This window comes from Sus scrofa, chromosome 5 (genome assembly GCF_000003025.6).
Source record: "Sus scrofa isolate TJ Tabasco breed Duroc chromosome 5, Sscrofa11.1, whole genome shotgun sequence".
In the NCBI taxonomy this organism is placed as follows: Eukaryota; Metazoa; Chordata; class Mammalia; order Artiodactyla; family Suidae; genus Sus; species Sus scrofa.
Genome location: NC_010447.5, coordinates 78,036,293 through 78,056,243, shown reverse-complemented (window position 1 = coordinate 78,056,243; position 19,951 = coordinate 78,036,293). Strand labels below are relative to the sequence as shown.

At 35.9% G+C, this 19,951-nt stretch overlaps 1 protein-coding gene across 8 annotated transcripts in view; it reads left to right on the top strand.

Annotated features, from left to right (window-relative positions):
• Positions 1 to 19,951, top strand: part of RPAP3 (RNA polymerase II associated protein 3) — a 98,082-nt gene that overhangs the window by 10,009 nt on the left and 68,122 nt on the right. For 7 of the 8 annotated variants that reach the window (XM_021092589.1, XM_021092590.1, XM_021092591.1 and 4 more), the window contains exons 5-16: positions 201 to 328; positions 4,057 to 4,178; positions 4,856 to 4,926; positions 5,912 to 6,037; positions 7,370 to 7,497; positions 9,990 to 10,111; positions 11,714 to 11,784; positions 11,901 to 12,002; positions 13,938 to 14,173; positions 15,544 to 15,730; positions 16,574 to 16,671; positions 17,584 to 17,684. In XM_021092589.1, the coding sequence (XP_020948248.1) occupies positions 201 to 328; positions 4,057 to 4,178; positions 4,856 to 4,926; positions 5,912 to 6,037; positions 7,370 to 7,497; positions 9,990 to 10,111; positions 11,714 to 11,784; positions 11,901 to 12,002; positions 13,938 to 14,173; positions 15,544 to 15,730; positions 16,574 to 16,671; positions 17,584 to 17,684 (1,492 nt within the window). The remainder of the gene's footprint in view (positions 1 to 200; positions 329 to 4,056; positions 4,179 to 4,855; positions 4,927 to 5,911; positions 6,038 to 7,369; positions 7,498 to 9,989; positions 10,112 to 11,713; positions 11,785 to 11,900; positions 12,003 to 13,937; positions 14,174 to 15,543; positions 15,731 to 16,573; positions 16,672 to 17,583; positions 17,685 to 19,951) is intronic. The other variant, XM_021092593.1, reaches the window with a different exon arrangement.

Sequence of the window (19,951 nt, the reverse complement as noted above, 5' to 3'; positions counted from 1 at the left end):
CCAAGGCGCTCCGTTGGATTATGCCCAGACTATGACTATAGTGAATTTCAGCACTTATAAAGAGGCTGCTTTGCTTAATTCTCTTTTCTTTCCTGTGAACCTTGATAATAAGGCTAATGAGATAGGAGATGGATAGTAATGAAAGAAAATGGCTCTGGAGTTCTGTGCCAGTACATATCTGACCTTGTATGCTTCTCCAGGGCAATAAATACTTCAAACAAGGAAAATATGATGACGCGATTGAATGCTACACCAAAGGCATGGATGCTGATCCATATAATCCTGTATTGCCAACAAACAGAGCATCAGCATACTTCAGACTGAAAAAGTAAGGCATTTCCATGATGTGTGTAAATTTTTTATGTATATGCAGAGACTGATTTTAATTTTCCTGATAAAACGTCTGGGAATGCTTGAAAAAGTATTACATTTCTCTTCAGCTATAAATTCTTACAGCTCACTCCCTTAAGCCATTTTAAACATTCAGGTGCTCAAACCATACTCCCGAAGCTCACTTCCAGGGGTGTTCCTCCTCTAAAAATTGAGTAATGATTCACAGAAGAAAAAAAGTTGGCTGGTAAAATTTTTTAAAATTAATTTTCCTCCATTATTTTTAAAAGTTCTTTATCCACTGTTTAACATAGAGAACTTTTATTATGGTAAGCCTAAAATATGTCCCAACTTTTAATACTGACCCTTTAGAAGTTCCCATTGTGGCTCAGCAGTAACAAACCTGACTAGTATCTGTGAGGCCGCGCGGGTTCGATCCCTGGCCTCACACTGTGGGTTAAGGATCTGGCGTTGCTGTGAGCCGTGGTGTAGCTCCAGATGCAGCTTGGATCTGGCCTGGCTGTGGCTGTGGTATAGGCCGGCAGCTGTAGCTCCCATTCGACCCCTAGTCTGGGAACTTCCATATGCCTCAGGTGTAGGCCTGAAAATAATAATAATAATAATTTAAAAAATACCTTTTAAATACATACTTAATGTTGAAGAGCATAAATGTGTATGGTCTTATCCTAAGCAGGGAACTGACCTATTGTAAGTATTTTTAAAAAGATAAATACCATCGAAGAGGACATTCTTACTGTTTTAATTATTATTTGGAAATAGGAATTATATTGATGTCTGGGTTTTTTCCTGTTTTAAATAGCATATTTTTAGGTCTTTGAAACTTCTGCCATTACTATCCAGACAAATTAGGGGAATGTTTACATTTTATAATATTTGATATCTATGATATATGCAGTGATGAAGTGTAATTTTAAATAAACCTGCATGAACCTGCCACCCAACTTAAGAACCAGAACATTATTTTTGAAGCTACCTTAGATATCTTTTTCCATATCCTGACTCTTGTCCCTCCCAATTGATCACTATTTTAAGACGTATATTTATAATTCTTTAATTTAAAAAGTTCATTTTATATGTATATATTGATAAAATATTATATAACTTATTTTTGAGCTTTAAAAGTATGTCATACTGGTTGTAGTCTTCTGTGGCTTGTCTGTTTCTTTGAATAGTATATTTATGAGATTTGTTTGTATTTTGCATGTAGCTGTAGATCTCTCATTTTCGCTGTTATAGGCAGTTCTTTTTTACGAATAATCTATTAGGTATCCATTCTCCAGTTGCTGGATCTGTTGCTTTGTTCCTTTGTTCCTTTCCTTCCCCCTTTCTGTCTCTGCCTCCCACCCTCCTTCCCTTTGTTATTTAACAATAGTGATACCATGCACACTTTTTTTTTTTTTTTTTTTTTTTTTTTTTGTCTTTTTAGGGCTGCACTCACAGCATATGGAGGTTCCTAGGCTAGGGATCTAATCAGAGCTACACCAGGGTCACAGCAACGCCAGATCCAAGCCAGATCCAAGCCGAGTCTGCGACCTACACCACAGCTCACGGCAACGCCGGATCCTTAACCCACTGAGCAAGGCCAGGGATAGAACCCTCAACCTCATGGTTCCTAGTAGGATTTGTTAACCATTGAGCCAGGACGGGAACTCCCCAGTGCACACTTTTTTACATGATTCTTGGTGCTAGGTCATAGCATGTGCACGTGTTCAACTTTAAATGGTGGTGACCAGTTGTTACAAAGGTAGTTGTACAAGTTTACCTTCCCATTAGCAGTGTATAAGAATGCCTCTGTATCTTTACCAACACTGGTGTAATTGGTCTTCTGAATTGTTTTCAGTTTGGGGGGGCATAAAATGGTAATTCATTGTAATCTTAGGTTTACATTTCCTCAAATCCTAAGGAGGTTGAGCATTTTCTTCTATGTTTATTCACTTTTTTTTTTTTTTTTCTCTGTGAAATACCTGTTTTGTCTTTTGGCCATTTTTCTATTAGGCTGTTTTGCTATTGATTTTTCTATTGATAGTTATTGTGTGCACTAATTCTTTAGTATTTATAATAATTATCTTCTCCCAATTTGTAACTAAATTTTTTAATGGAGTCTTGGTGAGTAGACATTTTTAATTTTAATGTGCTTCATTTATTGAATTTTATGCAATGTTGGCACTTTAAAAAATATGACTTATTGAAATAGTTTCCTTCCTTGAGCTCATAACAGTTGCCTGTATTTTCTTCCAATAGTTTTTATGTTTTACTTTTCATGCTTAAAGTTTTTTCATGTATGCTGAAGGTAGATTTCCCATGTCATATCTTTTCACATGAATGTCACAATTGTCCCAGTCCTATTTATTGAATATCCATGCTTTCCCCATGGATCTGCCATCTACCATTTTCATATGTCAAGTCTTCCTGGATCTCTTTCTCATCTCTCTGTTCATTACATTGATCTGTTGCCTATTACTGTAACCACTTCTATACTATCTTTAATTGCTATAGCATTATAATTATAATAAGTCTTGGTATTTGGTATAGGGCATGTTCTCCTATCATTATTCTTCAAGAATGTTGGGTGTTCTTGGACTTTTACTTATCAGTATATATTTTAGAATCATCTTGTCAAATACCTTGACAATTTTTTTTTTAGGAGTTCCCGTCGTGGCGCAGTGGTTGACGAATCTGACTAGGAACCATGAGGTTGCGGGTTCGGTCCCTGCCCTTGCTCAGTGGGTTAAGGATCCGGCGTTGCCGTGAGCTGTGGTGTAGGTTGCAGACGAGGCTCGGATCCCGTGTTGCTGTGGCTCTGGCGTAGGCTGGTGGCTACAGCTCCGATTCAACCCCTAGCCTGGGAACCTCCATATGCCGTGGGAGCGGCCCAAGAAATAGCAACAACAACAACAACAAAAGACAAAAGACAAAAGACAAAAAAAAAAAAAAAATTTATCACAGTTGAATTGGATTTATAGATCTGTTTGGTTAGAATTATATCATTATATTTTTGTGCCTTATTATAGATGAATGTGAAATTCTTCTGCTTAAGTCTTCTTTAATGTCCTTGAGAAGACAGTCTTGCAGTTTTCTGCATGTGGATCTTATGTCTTTTGTTAGATTTGTTTTTTGTTGCTAATCTCTATTAAAGTAGTCACCTTGCTAAATTTTTATTATTTCAACCAAGTCTTTAGATCATTTTGGGTTTCCTTGGTAGACCCTCATATTATCTGAGAACGTCAGTTTTGTTCAGTCCTTTTCAGTCTTTTTAGCTGTATTTCTTTCTTTTTTTTTTTTTTTCTTTTTTAATTTTCCCACTGTACAGCAAGGGGGTCAGGTTATCCTTACATGTATACATTACAATTACATTTTTCCCCCACCCTTTCTTCTGTTGCAACATGAGTATCTAGACATAGTTCTCAATGCTATTCAGCATGTATTTCTTTCTTAACGGAACTGCGCTGGCCAGGACTATAGTACAGTACTGAGAAAAAGCGGTGGTAGTGGGCATTCTTGTTCTTTGCTTTAAAGGGAATACTGCTTACATCTCACCACCAGGAGTTACTGATTTTTATGGGCTTAACTAAAGGGAGGTGGGAAACATGCCTTCAATTGGGAAATAAATCCCCCTTTCAGAGATTCCAGAAACAGATTTGGAAGTTTTGGTTTAACAAATGAGTTTTATTAATTTCACTTTATTTTAATTTTTTTAAATTGCAGATTTGCTGTTGCTGAGTCTGATTGTAATTTAGCACTTGCCTTGAATAGAAGTTATACAAAGGCTTATTTAAGACGGGGTGCGGCTCGATTTGCTTTGCAAAAATTAGAGGATGCCAAAAAAGGTATTAATATGTTCCAGGTCGTCATTATTTTAAAAATTATTTAATAGTTTAGGTAATGCCATACAAAGAATACTAGATGGTCACAGTTAGTAACTTCAGAGATCTTTCTATGTTGAGTGAAACTCATTTTCACAATTTAAAACATGTCTCGATATTTGGGGAAAAGAGCGTGTTATTTGCCACCAATTAGACTTTGGTTCAAATTCTCATTTGACTGTGTATTAGCTGTGTGGCTAGGGACTTTCAGTTTCTCATCTGTAAAATAGGGAATAAAGATTTTGTTGGGTTCTTGAGGCTAGAGGTAAGGCATGTAAAGCCTTAACACATTCTTATTTACTTGTAAAATCTAAGCCTTTTATTATTCCATAAAATAGGTTTATGTAGTATAAATCACAAAATCTGAATAAAGCTGATATCTAAGCAATTGTGCTTCTTCTTGGTTTTTACCTTCCTGGGGCTGGTGGAAGGTGATCTGTCAAAAGGATTCTGTCAGGGTTTGGTCTGTCCTGGGGGAATGGAGGAAGTCCAGTAGCATAATGTTAGTATTTCTTAGTTTCTCTTAATTTTGCTCTGGGATAGTTACCTGTTTGTCACATGTAGCAAATGATTATTGTTTTATACATGTTTTTTTAATATCATATATCTTTCAAATATTTTTTATCTTCTGTTTTATTCAGATTATGAAAAAGTATTAGAACTGGAACCAAATAACTTTGAAGCTACAAATGAGCTCAGGAAAATTAATCAGGTAAACTGGTTATTTAAATTAAGCGTGTTACTTATTACCTTTATTTGGTGAAGGTTTTTGCACAGACTTTGTACTATAGATTATGTACATTTTAGACATTTTTCTAATTTTAATTCTTGGTAGTAAGAATTTTTTACTAAACAAACTTGTAAGCTAGAGGTGGTATAATGGTATTTAAAGGTTCTTAATTAATCATTATCTTAAAAAGTTGTCTGAGATCTTTCGAACTACTGCTCCTTTACTTTTTCTTAGATGACAGAATTATTTTTCTTTATCCTACTGATTTTTTTCTTATTTAACTAGTGCTTTGATGTTTGCACTAAACTTGCTTATTTCTTTGATTTTGTAGTTGATCTTTATGGTTTATATAGCAAAAGTAATACTAATTTTTTAACAGTAAGAAAATAGGTAGTATTTAAATGTAAACTTGGCCGTCAAATGATACTAAACAGTTACATACTCCTTTCACTTTGCTGCTGAATCAGTCATATTTTGCCATCTGTTGAAACTTTAAGTGGTGGTGATTGGGGGAAAATCTGCTTTTAAATATTATTGCTTATTGCACATAAAATCTGTTGGTAAATATATCAGCTTGATTACAATCGTGAACCATATTATTTTTGCTTGTTTGTTTTGTCTTAGGTCACATAATGACTATGCATATTGAATTTGAGAAATTCAGTTAGTTACCTTCTTTATTTTTAAAAATTGTACCTAGAACAGTGTAGAAATTCATAAATATTTGTTGAATAAAAGAACAATTGTCTTTTAGCAAATACTACTTATTTTAATTGGGATAAGATGCACATTAAATTTATTTGCTTTTTGTTGTAATAAGTAGAAAGAATGAATTAAAGTAAATATTTTAATTATTTGAAATGTGTTGAGAATCCTAATATATTTGAGTAATTCATTATTTTAGAGTCAAATATGCGTGCATCTTGCATTACTTGTTTTAATTTTAGCTGACTGCTATGTCTCCTAGGCTTTAACTTCCAAAGAAAACTCCTGTCCAAAGGAATCTGATAAAATGATTAAGTCAGCTGAAGGAGAGAAAAAACACGTGGAAGAGCAACAGAATAAACAGCAAGCCATTTCAGAGAAAGATCGGGTAATCCAGAAGGATTCCAATATACATATGTTTTGTTGAGTTTACTCTTATTTTTTTGTGTATCTGTTAAGTTTCTGTCCTTCCTAATATTATATTAAAGTTCTTCTGGAGTTCCCGTCGTGGCATAGCAGAAACAAATCCGATTAGGAGCCATGAAGTTGCGGGTTCGATCCCTGGCCTTGCTCAGTGGGTTAAGGATCTGGCATTGCTGTGGCTGTGGTGTAGGCCAGCAGCAACAGCTCCGATTAGACCCCTAGCCTGGGAACCTCCATATGCTGTGGGTGCGGCCCTAAAAAGACCAAAAGGAAAAAAAGTTCTTCTTCAGTAAAAACTGAAAATTAAATATACTGAAATTTCTGAGTTTCTACTAATTAAAACTTTGAGTAATTGATGACTTAATACATAATTAAAAATTTTTTAATTGTATTTAAATGTATTTTAATGTATAGTTTTTATTTATGCTTAAGAAACATGTTTGAGCATTTTAATATATATCTACATAGTTATAAATTTAATATAGAAATAAATTACAGTACATTTGTATTTTTTATTGATTCTCCACATGAACTGTTTCTGATCAAAATTTCTTTAGAAATACTGAGTTGAGATTTAATTGAACATATAGCCTTTCATGGACCTACAGAGGATTCCTAATAAATACTTACAGAATGATTATTGATTGTGATATATCTGACTCTGATTATAAATAAATGTTATTATGAAATCTAGTACACACATTCTAATATAGTTTAATTTATCACATGTTTAGGCCTATTAATGTTACTGAAGAATGAGCTAAATGGTTTGGTACTCTGTTCCTTCACAAAACTTATTTGAGTTAGGAAATTCTTTTGTACAGATTCTGGTATAACTAAAGAGTATAATATTTGGGCCTATATTTATTAAACTCTATTAAGCTATGTCCAGTCTTCAGTTAGTAAAATAATGGTTAATGCTGCAAGGTAATATAGTTGCATACTTTTTTTTTTTTTTTTAAAGTCCTGGAAAGAGAACACCACCATTATAAAAAAAAAACTCAGGCAGTTTCCTTGTGATTCTAGCTGTTAGGATTTGGCACTTTTTTCACCACTGTTGCCTGGGTTTAATCCCTGGTCTGGGAACTGAGATCCCATATCAAGCCCCTGCTTGCTGCAGCCAAAAAAAAAAAAAATCCAAACTACTATTCTAAAACATGTGTCCTGGATTTTTAACAGTTACAATATACTTTAACTTATGATGTCATATTGATAATATAGTTAAAATATTTCTATAGATTTGAATTCAACTAATTTCTTGCATGTTTTTTGTTTTCCATACTTTTCAAAATGATAGGGGAATGCATTTTTCAAAGAGGGGAAATACGAAAGAGCAATTGAGTGCTATACTCGAGGGATGGCAGCAGATGGCGCTAATGCCCTTCTTCCAGCTAACAGAGCAATGGCCTATCTGAAGATTCAGAAGTGGGTATTGGTTACTTTTAATTCTTTTCAGGATGAAAATGTAATTTACCATAAATTGGCATATTAGATAAATAATAACTTGAAATTTAATTCATTTACTCGTAAGCATTAAAGTTAAATGAGAGAAAATGTGTGCCTGTCATAGTATGTATTCAGTAAATGTTACTGCTAAGATATTTTCCCCAGTTTTAGTGGTCTGGGAATACACAACCTAAGACTTTTTAATTGTTCTGTGTTATTCTGAATTAGTGATTTGAAAAGTATTTTTAACCTCAGAACTCTGGGCAGAATATTATCTGGAAGCATATACCATAAGTAATAAAAGGGACTGGATGATATCATTGAAGCTGCTGATCGATTGCATATATGACAAAAACTTGGTTCTATGATACTAACCACATATTTCTAGATGCACTCAAGGGCTCCCTTTTGGACAATCTGTAGGATAATATCTGATGACAGAAAGCATGTCTTCTATTTCTTTGTATCTTTACACACTAGTAACAATTAAAAATTCCTATAAATATGGATTCTAAACTCTTTTGGTGCCACAGATCTCTTTGGCTACATGGTGCACCTTTCTTAAGATAATTTTTTTTTTGGCCATGCCAATGGCATGAGGAAATTCCCGGGTTAAGGATCGAACTTGCACCACAGGAGAACTCCTCAAGATAATATTTTTAGATGTGTAAATCACACATTTGGGATTACAAAGGAAACCAACTATACTGAAATACAGTTTTTAAAATATTAAAACTTGTGATCAGTGGTATGTATACTTTTAAAAATTAGCACTGCAGATTGAGAAACTACATTTAAAATATAGGCAAGTTAAAGTTTAAAAAGTTTGAATAAAGCCACTTGAATTTGGGGGTGTTCTTTGACACATCTTCCACATTTTAATTGGCAAGTAAGTTTCTGGGAATGCAGAAAGCAGCACAGATGATTGCATTACCAGGGTGATAACAAGACGTCACTCTTTGGCATCTGAGTGATTGCTAGGTTTGGAGTTGCTTGCAGATGGGCAGCTCTGTCATAGGAGAGTCTGTAAACATAGGTACTGTGATCACCTGCAGACAAACAGCAGGTTAAATTACTACTGTATTTCTGAAATAATTGTCATATATCCAATATATCTGTAACAAATGTAATGTGACATGAAAATATCTCTGATTTTTATTGGTGACAGAGTCATAGGTACTGTTTTTACTCCTGTGATTTGTTCTCTTCAGTTACAATTGAAAGCCACATTTCATTTTGAAGTTAATGAAATAAGGATTAATGTTTTTCCCATCCAGATTTTCAGATCTCTCAGAGTATTTCAGGCTAGGGAACTCCTCTCATAGAAGTACATTTTGATTGTTTAGTTAATTTAATCTCATTGAAACTAATAGATATTGGAGATGTATCATTTTGATTAGAGTAGCAATCATTGCATATCTTGCTAACGTGTGAAAATTTTGAATTTTGCTATTCAAGAATTGGACATGATTTAAGAATTGCAAGGCCTAGATTTTTAGGTTTGACTAATGCCAAGAATAATACCTTTTAGTAGGTGAGAGATTATATCTACACTTATGGGAGCTTTTTAAATTTTAAAAAAAATTTTTATTGAGTTTTATTTTATTTTGTCTTTTCAGGGCTGTATACCCATGGCATATAGAAGTTCCCAGGCTAGGGGTCCAGTCAGAGCTGCAGCTGCCAACCATAGCCAGAGCAACACCAGATCTGAGTGGCGTCTGTGACCTACACCACAACTCATAACAATGCCAGATCCTTAACCCACTGAGCAGGGACAGGGATTGAACCCAAGTGTTCATTGATACTAATCGGGTTCATTACCACTGAGCCATGACAGGAACTCTGAGAGCTCTTTTTTATTGTGTTTCATTGCTTTAGGTGATAACCACAAGTTAGTGGTATTTTTTAAACCAAAAGAACCATATGACTTTTATTTGTATCTTTTTCTAGTTGTTTCTTAGATTCATACTTTATAGAAGTTTTATCTACTACATGGTGACTGCTGTCAAATATTACAGACTAGATGAGGAGTAAGGAAAGGAATGAATGACTTTTCAGGCAGGAGTTTGAACTAGAATCTACAGGGGTAATGTGATTAGTGAGATGATAAAGCAGATTGAGTGTCCCGGTGCAGGTTCAAAGGCACAGGAGTAGGAAAGTCCATGGTACCTTCTGGAAAAGGCAAGTGATCCACATGATGGCTGGTATGCAGGAGCAGTGGCAGAAATAAGGCTGGAGAGTCAGGCAAGCCCCTGAGTTTGTGTTCTTCAGAGGAGCTTGACTTTATCCTGAAGAGTGTGGGGCCCTGCAATATCTTGAATGGGAGAATGATTATAGTCAAGTAGAAAATTAACTATATTTTAATTGGTCATTGAAATTATGTGTATGTTTTTTATATTAGAGACTCACTTTATATGAGCTTTCCTGCAAGCTGCATTTTTTCTATTTGGTAATTTTATCATGTTTAATAGATATGAAGAGGCTGAAAAAGATTGCACACAAGCTATTTTATTAGATGGCTCCTATTCTAAAGCTTTTGCTAGAAGAGGAACTGCACGAACATTTTTGGGAAAGTTAAATGAGGCCAAACAAGGTAAGACTGTTTTTATAACAGTCCACACTCACTCATCCTGTTGAGACTCCCAAGTTGTAGAAGCAGAGATTTGCATAGTCTTCCCATGGTTCAGGGATATGGAGCTTAGAGAGGTACATTTCCTCTCACAGTTTCTATCATGAATAGGTTAGCACATTTGAAAGAGTACAGCTTCCATAGTGGAGCTGATTATCTTTTAATAGCATTCAGGACAATCTGGCCAATTGCCAGTCAAAACTAATGAAAAATTTGAATTGTAGCAGAGGAGGAAAAAAGAAAAAGGCAAGAATGAAAAGGAAGGGAATTAGGAGGTGGAGGATAATGTGAGGTCTAGAGTGATACTGCCCCTTTTCTCTCTCTCTTTTTTTTTTTTTTTGTCTTTTTGTCTTTTCTAGGGCTGCACCTGTGACATATGGAGGTTCCCAGGCTAGGGGTCTAATCGGAGCTGTAGCCGCCGGCCTACACCACAGCCACGGCAACTCTGGATCCGAGCCACATCTGCAACCTACACTATGGTTCACGGCAACGCCGGATCTTTAACCCACTGAGCAAGGCCAGGGACTGAACCCATAACCTCATGGTTCCTAGTCGGATTTTTTAACCACTGAGCCATGATAGGAACTCCCTGCCCCTTTTTTCTTGATACTAGTTCTTCTTCTTTTTTTCATGATGTTTTTAAAGTATTTATTCTGTTAGTCATTTCGAAGAACCAGCTTCTCTCTCGTGTGTGTTTTCTGTCTTATTTATTACTGCTCTTTATTTCCTTCCTTCAACTGTCTTTTGGTTTAATTTGCTGATTTTTCTAACTTCTTGACACATTGGTACTTAATACAGCTGATTTTCAGCCTTTGTTTTTTGATACGTTCATTTAAATCTGTCAGTTTAAGTCTGGCATCAGCTGTAGCCCATGCATTTTCTTATGATGGTAAAGTGTACATAACATAACATTGACTGTTTTAGCCATTTTAAAGTGTATAGTCCAGTGGCACTGAGTACATTCACGTTGTTGTGCAGCCGTCACCATCGTACATCTCCAGAACTATGCCATCATTCCATTCTGAACCCTCTACGCTCTTCCCTCCAACCCCTGATAACCAGCATTCTACCTTCTGTCTCTGAATTTGACTATTCTTAGTACCTCAGATAAGTAGAATCATGCAATAGCTGTCTTTTTGTGTCTGGCTCACTTAGCTGTCTCTAAGGTTCATCCATGTTGGAGCATATAACAGAATTTGGTTCCTTTTTAAGGCTGAATAATATTCTGTTATGTGGAATGCTCTTAGATTCTATCTTATGTTTGGTGAGTTACCCTGTTTGTTAACAATTGAGTTAACAGTTTTGTTAACAGTTCAGTTTTGATAAGTTAGATGACCTCTAGGCCTCAGTTGTATCATCTGTCAAGTGGAATTCCAATGAGAATTTCTATAAAGCAACTAGAACAGCACTCAGTAAGTGTTAGTTCTTATTATTGCTCACCTGTTTCCTAGCGTCCTGAGTAAAACTTTTTGAGCTAAATATGGGGTAACTAACTAAATATATCATGCCTTGAACCTTATCTAGTATTCTCACTAATTTATTATATTTCTTAAAAATTTATTTTAGATTTTGAGACCGTTTTACTTCTGGAACCTGGAAATAAGCAAGCAGTAACCGAACTTTCTAAAATTAAAAAGGTAATTTATTCTTTCCACCAAGATACGATCTTATTTTCTGAAACATAACACATTTATTTGTTGTGTGATTAACTTGAGAATATTTGGATAGTCATGATTACAAATTTGTTTTCCAGGAATTAATTGACAGAGGACACTGGGACGATGTCTTTCTCGATTCTACTCAAAGGCAAAACGTGGTAAGACCCATTGATAATCCACCTCATCGCGGATCAACTGTAAGTAAAGCCCTTTTCCTTTCTATTTAAATATCAATGTTGTATTAATAAAAGTTGAAGACAAATTGTTGAATTAATAGACTCTTAAAAGAAATAGCGAAATCTCTTCCTAGAGCCCTTTTTAGAATAGTTTTACAAGATACTTCTTAGAAATATTGACAAATTGGGATAAATTGAGCTGTTTAGAGTTCTCGAGTAACTTTTTCTTTAAAAGTGACTTAATTTAGCATTATAAATATTTCTACATATTTTTTTATTTTAAAGGAATTTGAAGCAGTTTTACATTTTGTAATAATTATTTTTCATTTCTATTACTATCCTTATTTGAGATTGGAATTTTATTACAGTATTCTTACATCTTCTGTGGGGTTAGATCTAAGGTTAGCACTTTGGCAAAAATCTAGTCCAATGTACTTCATTTTATTGTGCTTATCGGATACTGCATTTTTTATAGATTGAAGGTTTGTGGCAACCCTGTATTGAGCAAAGTCTCTTGACACCATTTTCGCAGTAGCTTTTGCTTACTTCTTCTCTTTATGACATTAAATTTTGGTAATTCTCACAATACTTAACTTTTTCATCAGTATCATACTTGTCATGGTGATTTGTGATCAATGATTTGTTACTATTGCAAAAAGATTATGTTTTATTGAAGGCTTAGATGATGGTTAGCATTTATTTTGCAATAAAATTTTTTAAATTAGGGTATATGCTTTGGTTTGTTTTTTTTTTTTTTTTAATGACATAATGCTGTTGCTCATTTAGTGGAATATAGTATAGTGTAACCATAACTTTTTTTTTTAATGGCCTCACCCACAGCATGTGGAAGTTCCTGGGCCAGGGATTGAATCTGAGCTGCAACTGAGACCTAATGCCACAGCTGTGGCAATACTGGATCCTTTAACCACTTGCAAGTTCGAACCCTGGCCTGGGAACTTCTGCATGTCATGTCATGTCATGGATGCAGCTAAAAAGAAAAGAATAGACACTGCACATTGTTTTTGCTATACCATACTGTTTTCTGTTAAGTCCAGCAAAGCCAGTTTTTTCTTACAATGTTGGAACAAAAAGAGTAGCTAGTCAAATTCAGCAGTTTGTTTTGTGCTGAACCTTTAATATTGAATCACTTAAGGCAAATAAATATATATGTAATATATATAAGATGTGACCATAGTAATTTCTAATATTAACATAGTATTATATATAGGAATTATGAAAGATAAAATACATTCAGGAAAGTACATAAGACAAATTAAGATTAAAGTAAACATCCACGAAACCACCAACCAGGTCAAAAAGTTGAAAGGTATCAATCTCCAAAGGTTGATACCTCTTCCTGTGTGCCTTTCATTGATTATGGTGATTATTGCCTGGCCTCGTTCCACTTGCCTTCAGCTAGGCCGAGGTACTCCTGTCGTTTGATCCTCATTTTTCATCGCTTCATTGCCTCTGGGGTAAACTCTAAACTCCTGACATGGTGCGCAAGTTCCTTTATAAACTGTCTTAAAGCAGCCTTTCAGGCTTTGTCTCCACCACTCCTTCCCCTGCACCAGCCCCACCAGACTTCTGACCCGTCCACTGGCTATGCCATACCCTTCCACTTCACCATTACTGGGTACTTTTCTGTGAAGCTCCCCTGATGTCAGTTTTTATCTTCCTCTGTGTTCTCTTAGCATTTTGTGCCTTCACCTTTTGTAGTGCGTATCCCATTGCCTTGTAATTACTTATTGATGCATTTTCTTTCTCCTACTTAGACCTACATATGGTAGATGCTCTGGATCTTTTTGTTCTTTGTGTTTTCAGACAGTATAACTCCAAATTGAATTTACTTATAATTGGAATATTGGTTGTAAGAACACTGTAACCTTTTAATTGTGACCCTAAGATAGAAAACCTTTGTATGTTGATGTAAAGAATTGATTTTAATTGTTTTAGAAACCGCTCAAGAAGGTTATTATTGAAGAGACTGGTAATTTGATACAGACTGTTGATGTGCCAAATAGCACTACTCCTGCTGCTCCAGAGCATAATCCTATTAATCTAGCAAATGTAATAGCAGCCACAGGCACGACAAGCGAGAACTCAAGCCAGGATGACCTTTTGCCCACAAGTGATATCCCAAAAGCAAAAGTATTGAAAATAGAAGAAATCAGTGATCCTTCAGCTCTGCAGTGAGTAGATATACTCTTATTTGATAATCATCTAGAATGGTAATAATTCCACTAGAAAATTGGTATTACTGATGAGACTTCTGGTTTGTACTCATCACCGTAATTTTTGGGACTGTCTAAATTCACATTCTAGTTTTCTTGTTTTTTTCTTTTACTTAACTATGAGAGATTTTGCTGAAGGAATGATCACTTCCTTTACCACAGGGAGGAATTTAGAGATGATAAGAGAAAGTATCTAAAACAAATTGATTTCATGAATTTTTCTTTTCAAAAACTTAAGTAAATGTTTCACTTTGTAATTTAGCAAGAATTTTTAATTTTTTTAAAAAGGAAGCTTCATAATGTAGGTAATATCATTATTATTCTAGCCATTACTTTTTAAGATTGTTTATGGGCTCTTTTTTTTTTTTTTTTTTTTGTCTTTTGTCTTTTGTCTTTTTGTCTTTTTGTTGTTGTTGTTGTTGTTGTTGTTGTTTATGGGCTCTTTAAATTTTGTTTGGAATTGTAAAAATAGTCATGGGAGTTCCCATCGTGGCTCAGTGGTTAATGAATCTGACTGGGAACCATGAGGTTGCGGCTTCCATACCTGGCCTTGCTCAGTGGGTTGAGGATCCAGCGTTGCTGTGAGCTGTGGTGTAGGTCACAGACTCGGCTTGGATCTGGTGTTGCTGTGGCTGTGGCGTAGGCTGGCAGCTACCGCTCCATTTGGACCCCTAGCCTGGGAATCTCCATATGCCATGGGTGTGGCCCTGGAAAAGACAAAAAGACAAAAAATAAAATAAAAAAATAAAAACAGTCATGCATTTCCTTGATGATAGTGTAAAAGCTAGAGATTGTTTACTTCGGGGTGTTGAAACATTATTCATGTATTCTTGCATTGCTGCTCAACAATCCTTTTAGAAGTTGTTTTTTTAACTTTTAGTAGTTCTATTTAGCATGATAAAGATTGTGAGAAAACTCTTTAGGCAGTTTTTTTGTTGTTTTTTTTTAAGGAGGAAGCAGTTCCTCCTTCTTGGAGTATCTTTTTTTGAAACTGTGGTAACTCACATAATTCAGAGTGAAAGGGTGAGTTGTGAGAATGTGATATAATAATGGAGTATATAGAAATGGTTTGTCAGTAGGTGGCCAAGCTTATTTGCCCAGCTAATGAGAATAGTCATTTCATAGCTAGTACACGAACATTTGTGAAAGGACAATCTGTCTTGCCAAAAACACACATATATTATCAGCTGGAAAAATTGGCTGCTTTAGAATATAAATAGGTAATACACTAATAATAAAGTCAGAAGTTTAAAAATCCCTATTATTTCCTTATATAAGCTTTGACTATTTTTGGTTCTTTTCTAATTGATGCCTCTGAAATATTTCAGATCTCAAGTCAGTTTGAAAAAGGATGTATGTCAGTCTTTCAGTGAGAAGATTTCTGTAGAAGTAGACAGAACACCTGCTCAGGTTATCAGGACTGTCCTTCCTCCAGTTCCTGCAAACTCATTTCAGCTTGAATCTGATTTCAGACAATTGAAAAATTCACCAGATTTGTTGTATCAGTATTTGAAGGTAAGAGAAGGAAGCTAGTAATTCTATTGTGAGTAAAAGTTCAAAAAGCTTCTTTTGTCACTATATAATAATGGTGCTGTATTTGCTTTTTGTATAATATGATTGTAGAAAATGCACTTATGCCTTGCCTGATAAGTGCCTGGTCAGCCTGGTCAGACCATTTTAAATATTTGCAACCAGGGAACCTTTGGAAATAGATTCTGTGTTAAATTCTGTTTTCTAAAATAACATAATCTAATTTCATATATCATGACTTCATCTTAATTCTTCATCCTTCAAGATGAGGAAAGAAGCTAAAGTACATTGAGTGTCTTCTTTGTGCCAAGGAGTGCTTACAATATTTAGGTAGTTACTCCCCTAAAAATGAGCTTTTATTTGCTTAAGAAAAAGAATCAAATCATAAATGAAATTTACCAAATGGGGTTTTTTAGCATTGTCTTTTTCAGGTATAATTACAGTAATTATCTCTTATAATTAGGTAGTATATAATATCTCTAGATAGTTTTTCATGTAATTCTGTTTTTTAAACCTCCCTAATTCTTTTTGCTGCTTCTTGAGAGCTCTCTCAAGTTTCCTGTTTCTACTGGGTAGTTGGTATTTCTCCTGGGTATTACATCTGTCCATGAGATTTCTCTCTGACTTGAACAGAGCAATTATCTTAGAGTTCCTCTAACCTTCATTCTTCTATCATAGTTACATTTCAGTGTGATTCTATTATTATTCACTAAGTACTAATGCATAGTAGTTATTCTTTATTATATTCACCTGAGCAGTTATTAGGTAAGAAATTTGTTATTGGGAATGTTGCCATGATTTAATTTCCTAACTCTGTTTTTTCCCAAGCAAATTGAACCATCCTTGTATCCTAAGGTGTTTCAGAAAAATTTAGATCCAGATGTATTCAACCAGATCATTAAAATTCTGCATGACTTTTACATTGAGTAAGTAAGTTTAGTTATACTTTCATGATGTAATGCTTAGCTATTTCTAGTGGTTTGGAAAAATTCATTCTTTTTGATGTCATATCACTACCTTTTATTTAGTAAAATTAGCTCTCTAGTAAATTTTACTGTCGCAGAAGTTGTAAAGCAATTGCAGGTATAAACAATAAGGGAAATGAGGAGTTCCTGCTGTAGCAGAGCGGGATTGGTGGTGTCTCTAGAATGCTGGTACGCAGGTTCAGTCCCCAGCCCAGTGGGTTAAGGATCCTGCAGGGCTGCCAGTTGTGACTGCAGCTCTGATCTGATCCCTGGCTTGAGAACTCCTTGTGCAGTGGGGCGGCCAAAAAAAAAAAAAAAAAGGAAGGTAGGAGGAAAAAGGACTTCAGCTTTTTTGTAGAGATAGTTAGAGAATGGAAGTTGCAAGTACTACCACAGATTAATAATATCTGTACTATGCCTCACATTTAAGAATATTATAATTTCTTCAGTTGACTTGATGAAACTCTTCATTTGGGCATTTAAAATATAGACGGAGAGTTTCCATTGTGTTGCAGTGGAAATGAATCCACCTAGGAACCATGAGGTTGCAGGTTTGATCCCTGGCCTCGCTCAGTGGGTTAAGGATCTGGTGTTGCCATGAACTGTGGTGTAGGTTGCAGATGTGGCTTAGATCTGATGTTGCTGTGACTGTGGTATAGGCTAGCAGCTGTAGTTCCAATTCAACCCTAGTCTGGGGACCTCTGTATGCTGTGGGTATGGCCTTAAAAAGCAAAAAAAAAAAACAAAAAATTAAAATATATAGACAGGAAAAAAGACAAATGAAGACCTTATTTATATAGAATTAGAAATATTATTTTAGTAAAATTAAATGAGCTACTTTTGATTATTTGTTTTTTATTTGGATTATTTAAGGAAAGAAAAGCCATCACTCATCTTTGAAATCTTAAAAAGACTTTCTGAACTAAGAAGGTTTGATATGGCTGTGATGTTCATGTCAGAACCTGAGAAAAAAAGTAAGTTCTCTGAAGAAAGCTTTTGTATATCTGCTTATTCTTGTGTGTTCCTTTATATGGTCAACAAAATGATAGTAAGTATTTATTGAATGTTCGTTATGTATAGGTACATACAATTAAATTTAAGTTAACTACAATTAAATTAAATTAAGTAAAGTTTAATTTTTTGATCCTGACAACAGCATTGTGAGGTGTAGATATGGTTATCATTTTGCTTTTACAAAGGAGGAAACAGGCATACAGAGGTCAGAGGTAAGGAACTTGACTGAGGGTCCATAGCTAGGAAGCCAGACCCAGGATTTAAACTGAGCAGACCAGGAGTTCCTGTTGTGGCTCAGTGTTAGTGAACCTGACGAGTATCCATTTGGATGCAGGTTCAGTCCCTGGCCTTGCTCAGTGGGTTAAGGATCCAGCATTGCTGTGAGAGCTGTGGTGTAGGCTGCAGATGTGGCTCGGATCTGGTATTGCTGTGGCTGTAGTGTAGGCTGGCTGCTCTGCAGCTGTGATTCTCCACCTGGCCTGGGAACTTCCATACACTGCAGGTACGGCCCTAAAAAAGCAAAACAAACAACCAACCAAGCAGTCCAGCTCTATGGTCTGGGCTCTTGTACTTGAAGTGCAGTGGTAATGTAAGGTTGAGCTCCTGAGTTAATGTCCTTGGGTTTGTTTGATTTAAGCTGAGTTCTCATAAGAGTGCAGGAGTCAGGTGAAGGGGGTGGGCATGTGCAGAGGTTCTGAGGCAGGAAGAGCAAACTGAGCTCGGAAAATTGAAAGGAGTGCAGTGTAGCTAGATTGTAGAGTTAGGCAGTAAAGAGAGGCAGGTGATAAGCCTGAAGAATTAGATCCGTTATTTATTTCTACATCTAAGTCTTTGGCATAAAGTATCAGTTTGGTGTAAAGTAAAATCAAACTTTCGAGAAATTTCAACCACAGTTGATCCTTGAATGATTTGGGGGTTAGAGGTGCCAACCCTCCAAACCATCCATCAAAAAATCCATGTACAATTTTATCGTCTGCCCTCATTATCCAAGGTTCTGTGGATTCAACCAACCATGGATCATGTAGTACTGTAGTATTCACTGTTGAAAAATAGCCATCTGTAAGTGGATCCAGGCAGTTCAAACCTGTGTTGTTCAAGGATCAGCTGTACTTGGGGTTTTAGGCTATACTTTAGTTTTAGGAAAAAAGAAAAATCATTAGACTGTAGGAGTACCAGTTTTTAGTTTTAAAAATAGCAAAAACTCAGTTAACTCCTGGTCTGAACACACTTTGGGCTCCTTTCCTGTTTCTTCTTTATGTTTTTAGCAGACAGTGAGTCTGAATCACTAAGAAAAATAGTTTTCATATTGTACTTTGGGAAATAGACATGTAATTTGGAGAGATTCTTTTTTTTTTTTTGTCTTTTTGCCTTTTCCAGGGCCATTCCCTCGGCATGTGGAGGTTCCCAGGCTAGGGGTCTAATCGGAACCCCAGCCACCGGCCTATTCCAGAGACACAGCAGCTCGGGATCCCAGCTGCGTCTGTGACCTACAGCACAGCTCACAGCAACACCAGATCCCTAACCCACTGAGCAAGGCCAGGGATCGAACCCACAACCTCATGGTTCCTAGTGGGATTTGTTAACCACTGAGCCACAACGGGAACTCCCTGGAGAGATTCTTAGTAGGATTAAATCAAAAGGAATTTCTCCTTTATCTTTAGTGAATCAGAAACAGTCCCTGAAATTCCCTAAAAAGATTACTCTTGTTGGAGTTCCCGTCGTGGCTCAGCGGAAATGAATCCAACTAGGAAACCATGAGGTTGCAGGTTTGATCCCTGGCCTCACTCAGTGGGTTAAGGATCTGGCATTGCCATGAGCTATGGTTGTAGGTCGCAGATGCGGCTTGGATCTGGTGTTGCTATGGCTATGGCATAGGCCAGCAGCTGCAGCTCCGATTCGACCCCTAGCCTGGGAGCCTCCATATACTGCAGGTGTGTCTCTAAAAAGACAAAAAAACAAAAAAAAAAAAAAAGAAAAAGAAAGAAAGAAAAAAAAGATTACTCTTGTTACTGTTCTGACCTCATCTTCCACCATTTTTTTCATTCGTTCTGCTCCCCTGCACTGTCTTTGTGTCTTCTTAATACACCAAACCGCCAAACTTCTTGTAGCCTCAGGGGCTTTGTTTGTTTGTTCCTCAGCCTGGGATATCCTCCCACATGTCTTCGCCTGCCTCTTCCTCACTTCATTCACTTTTCACCTAATAGTCACCATCTCAGAGACACCTTTC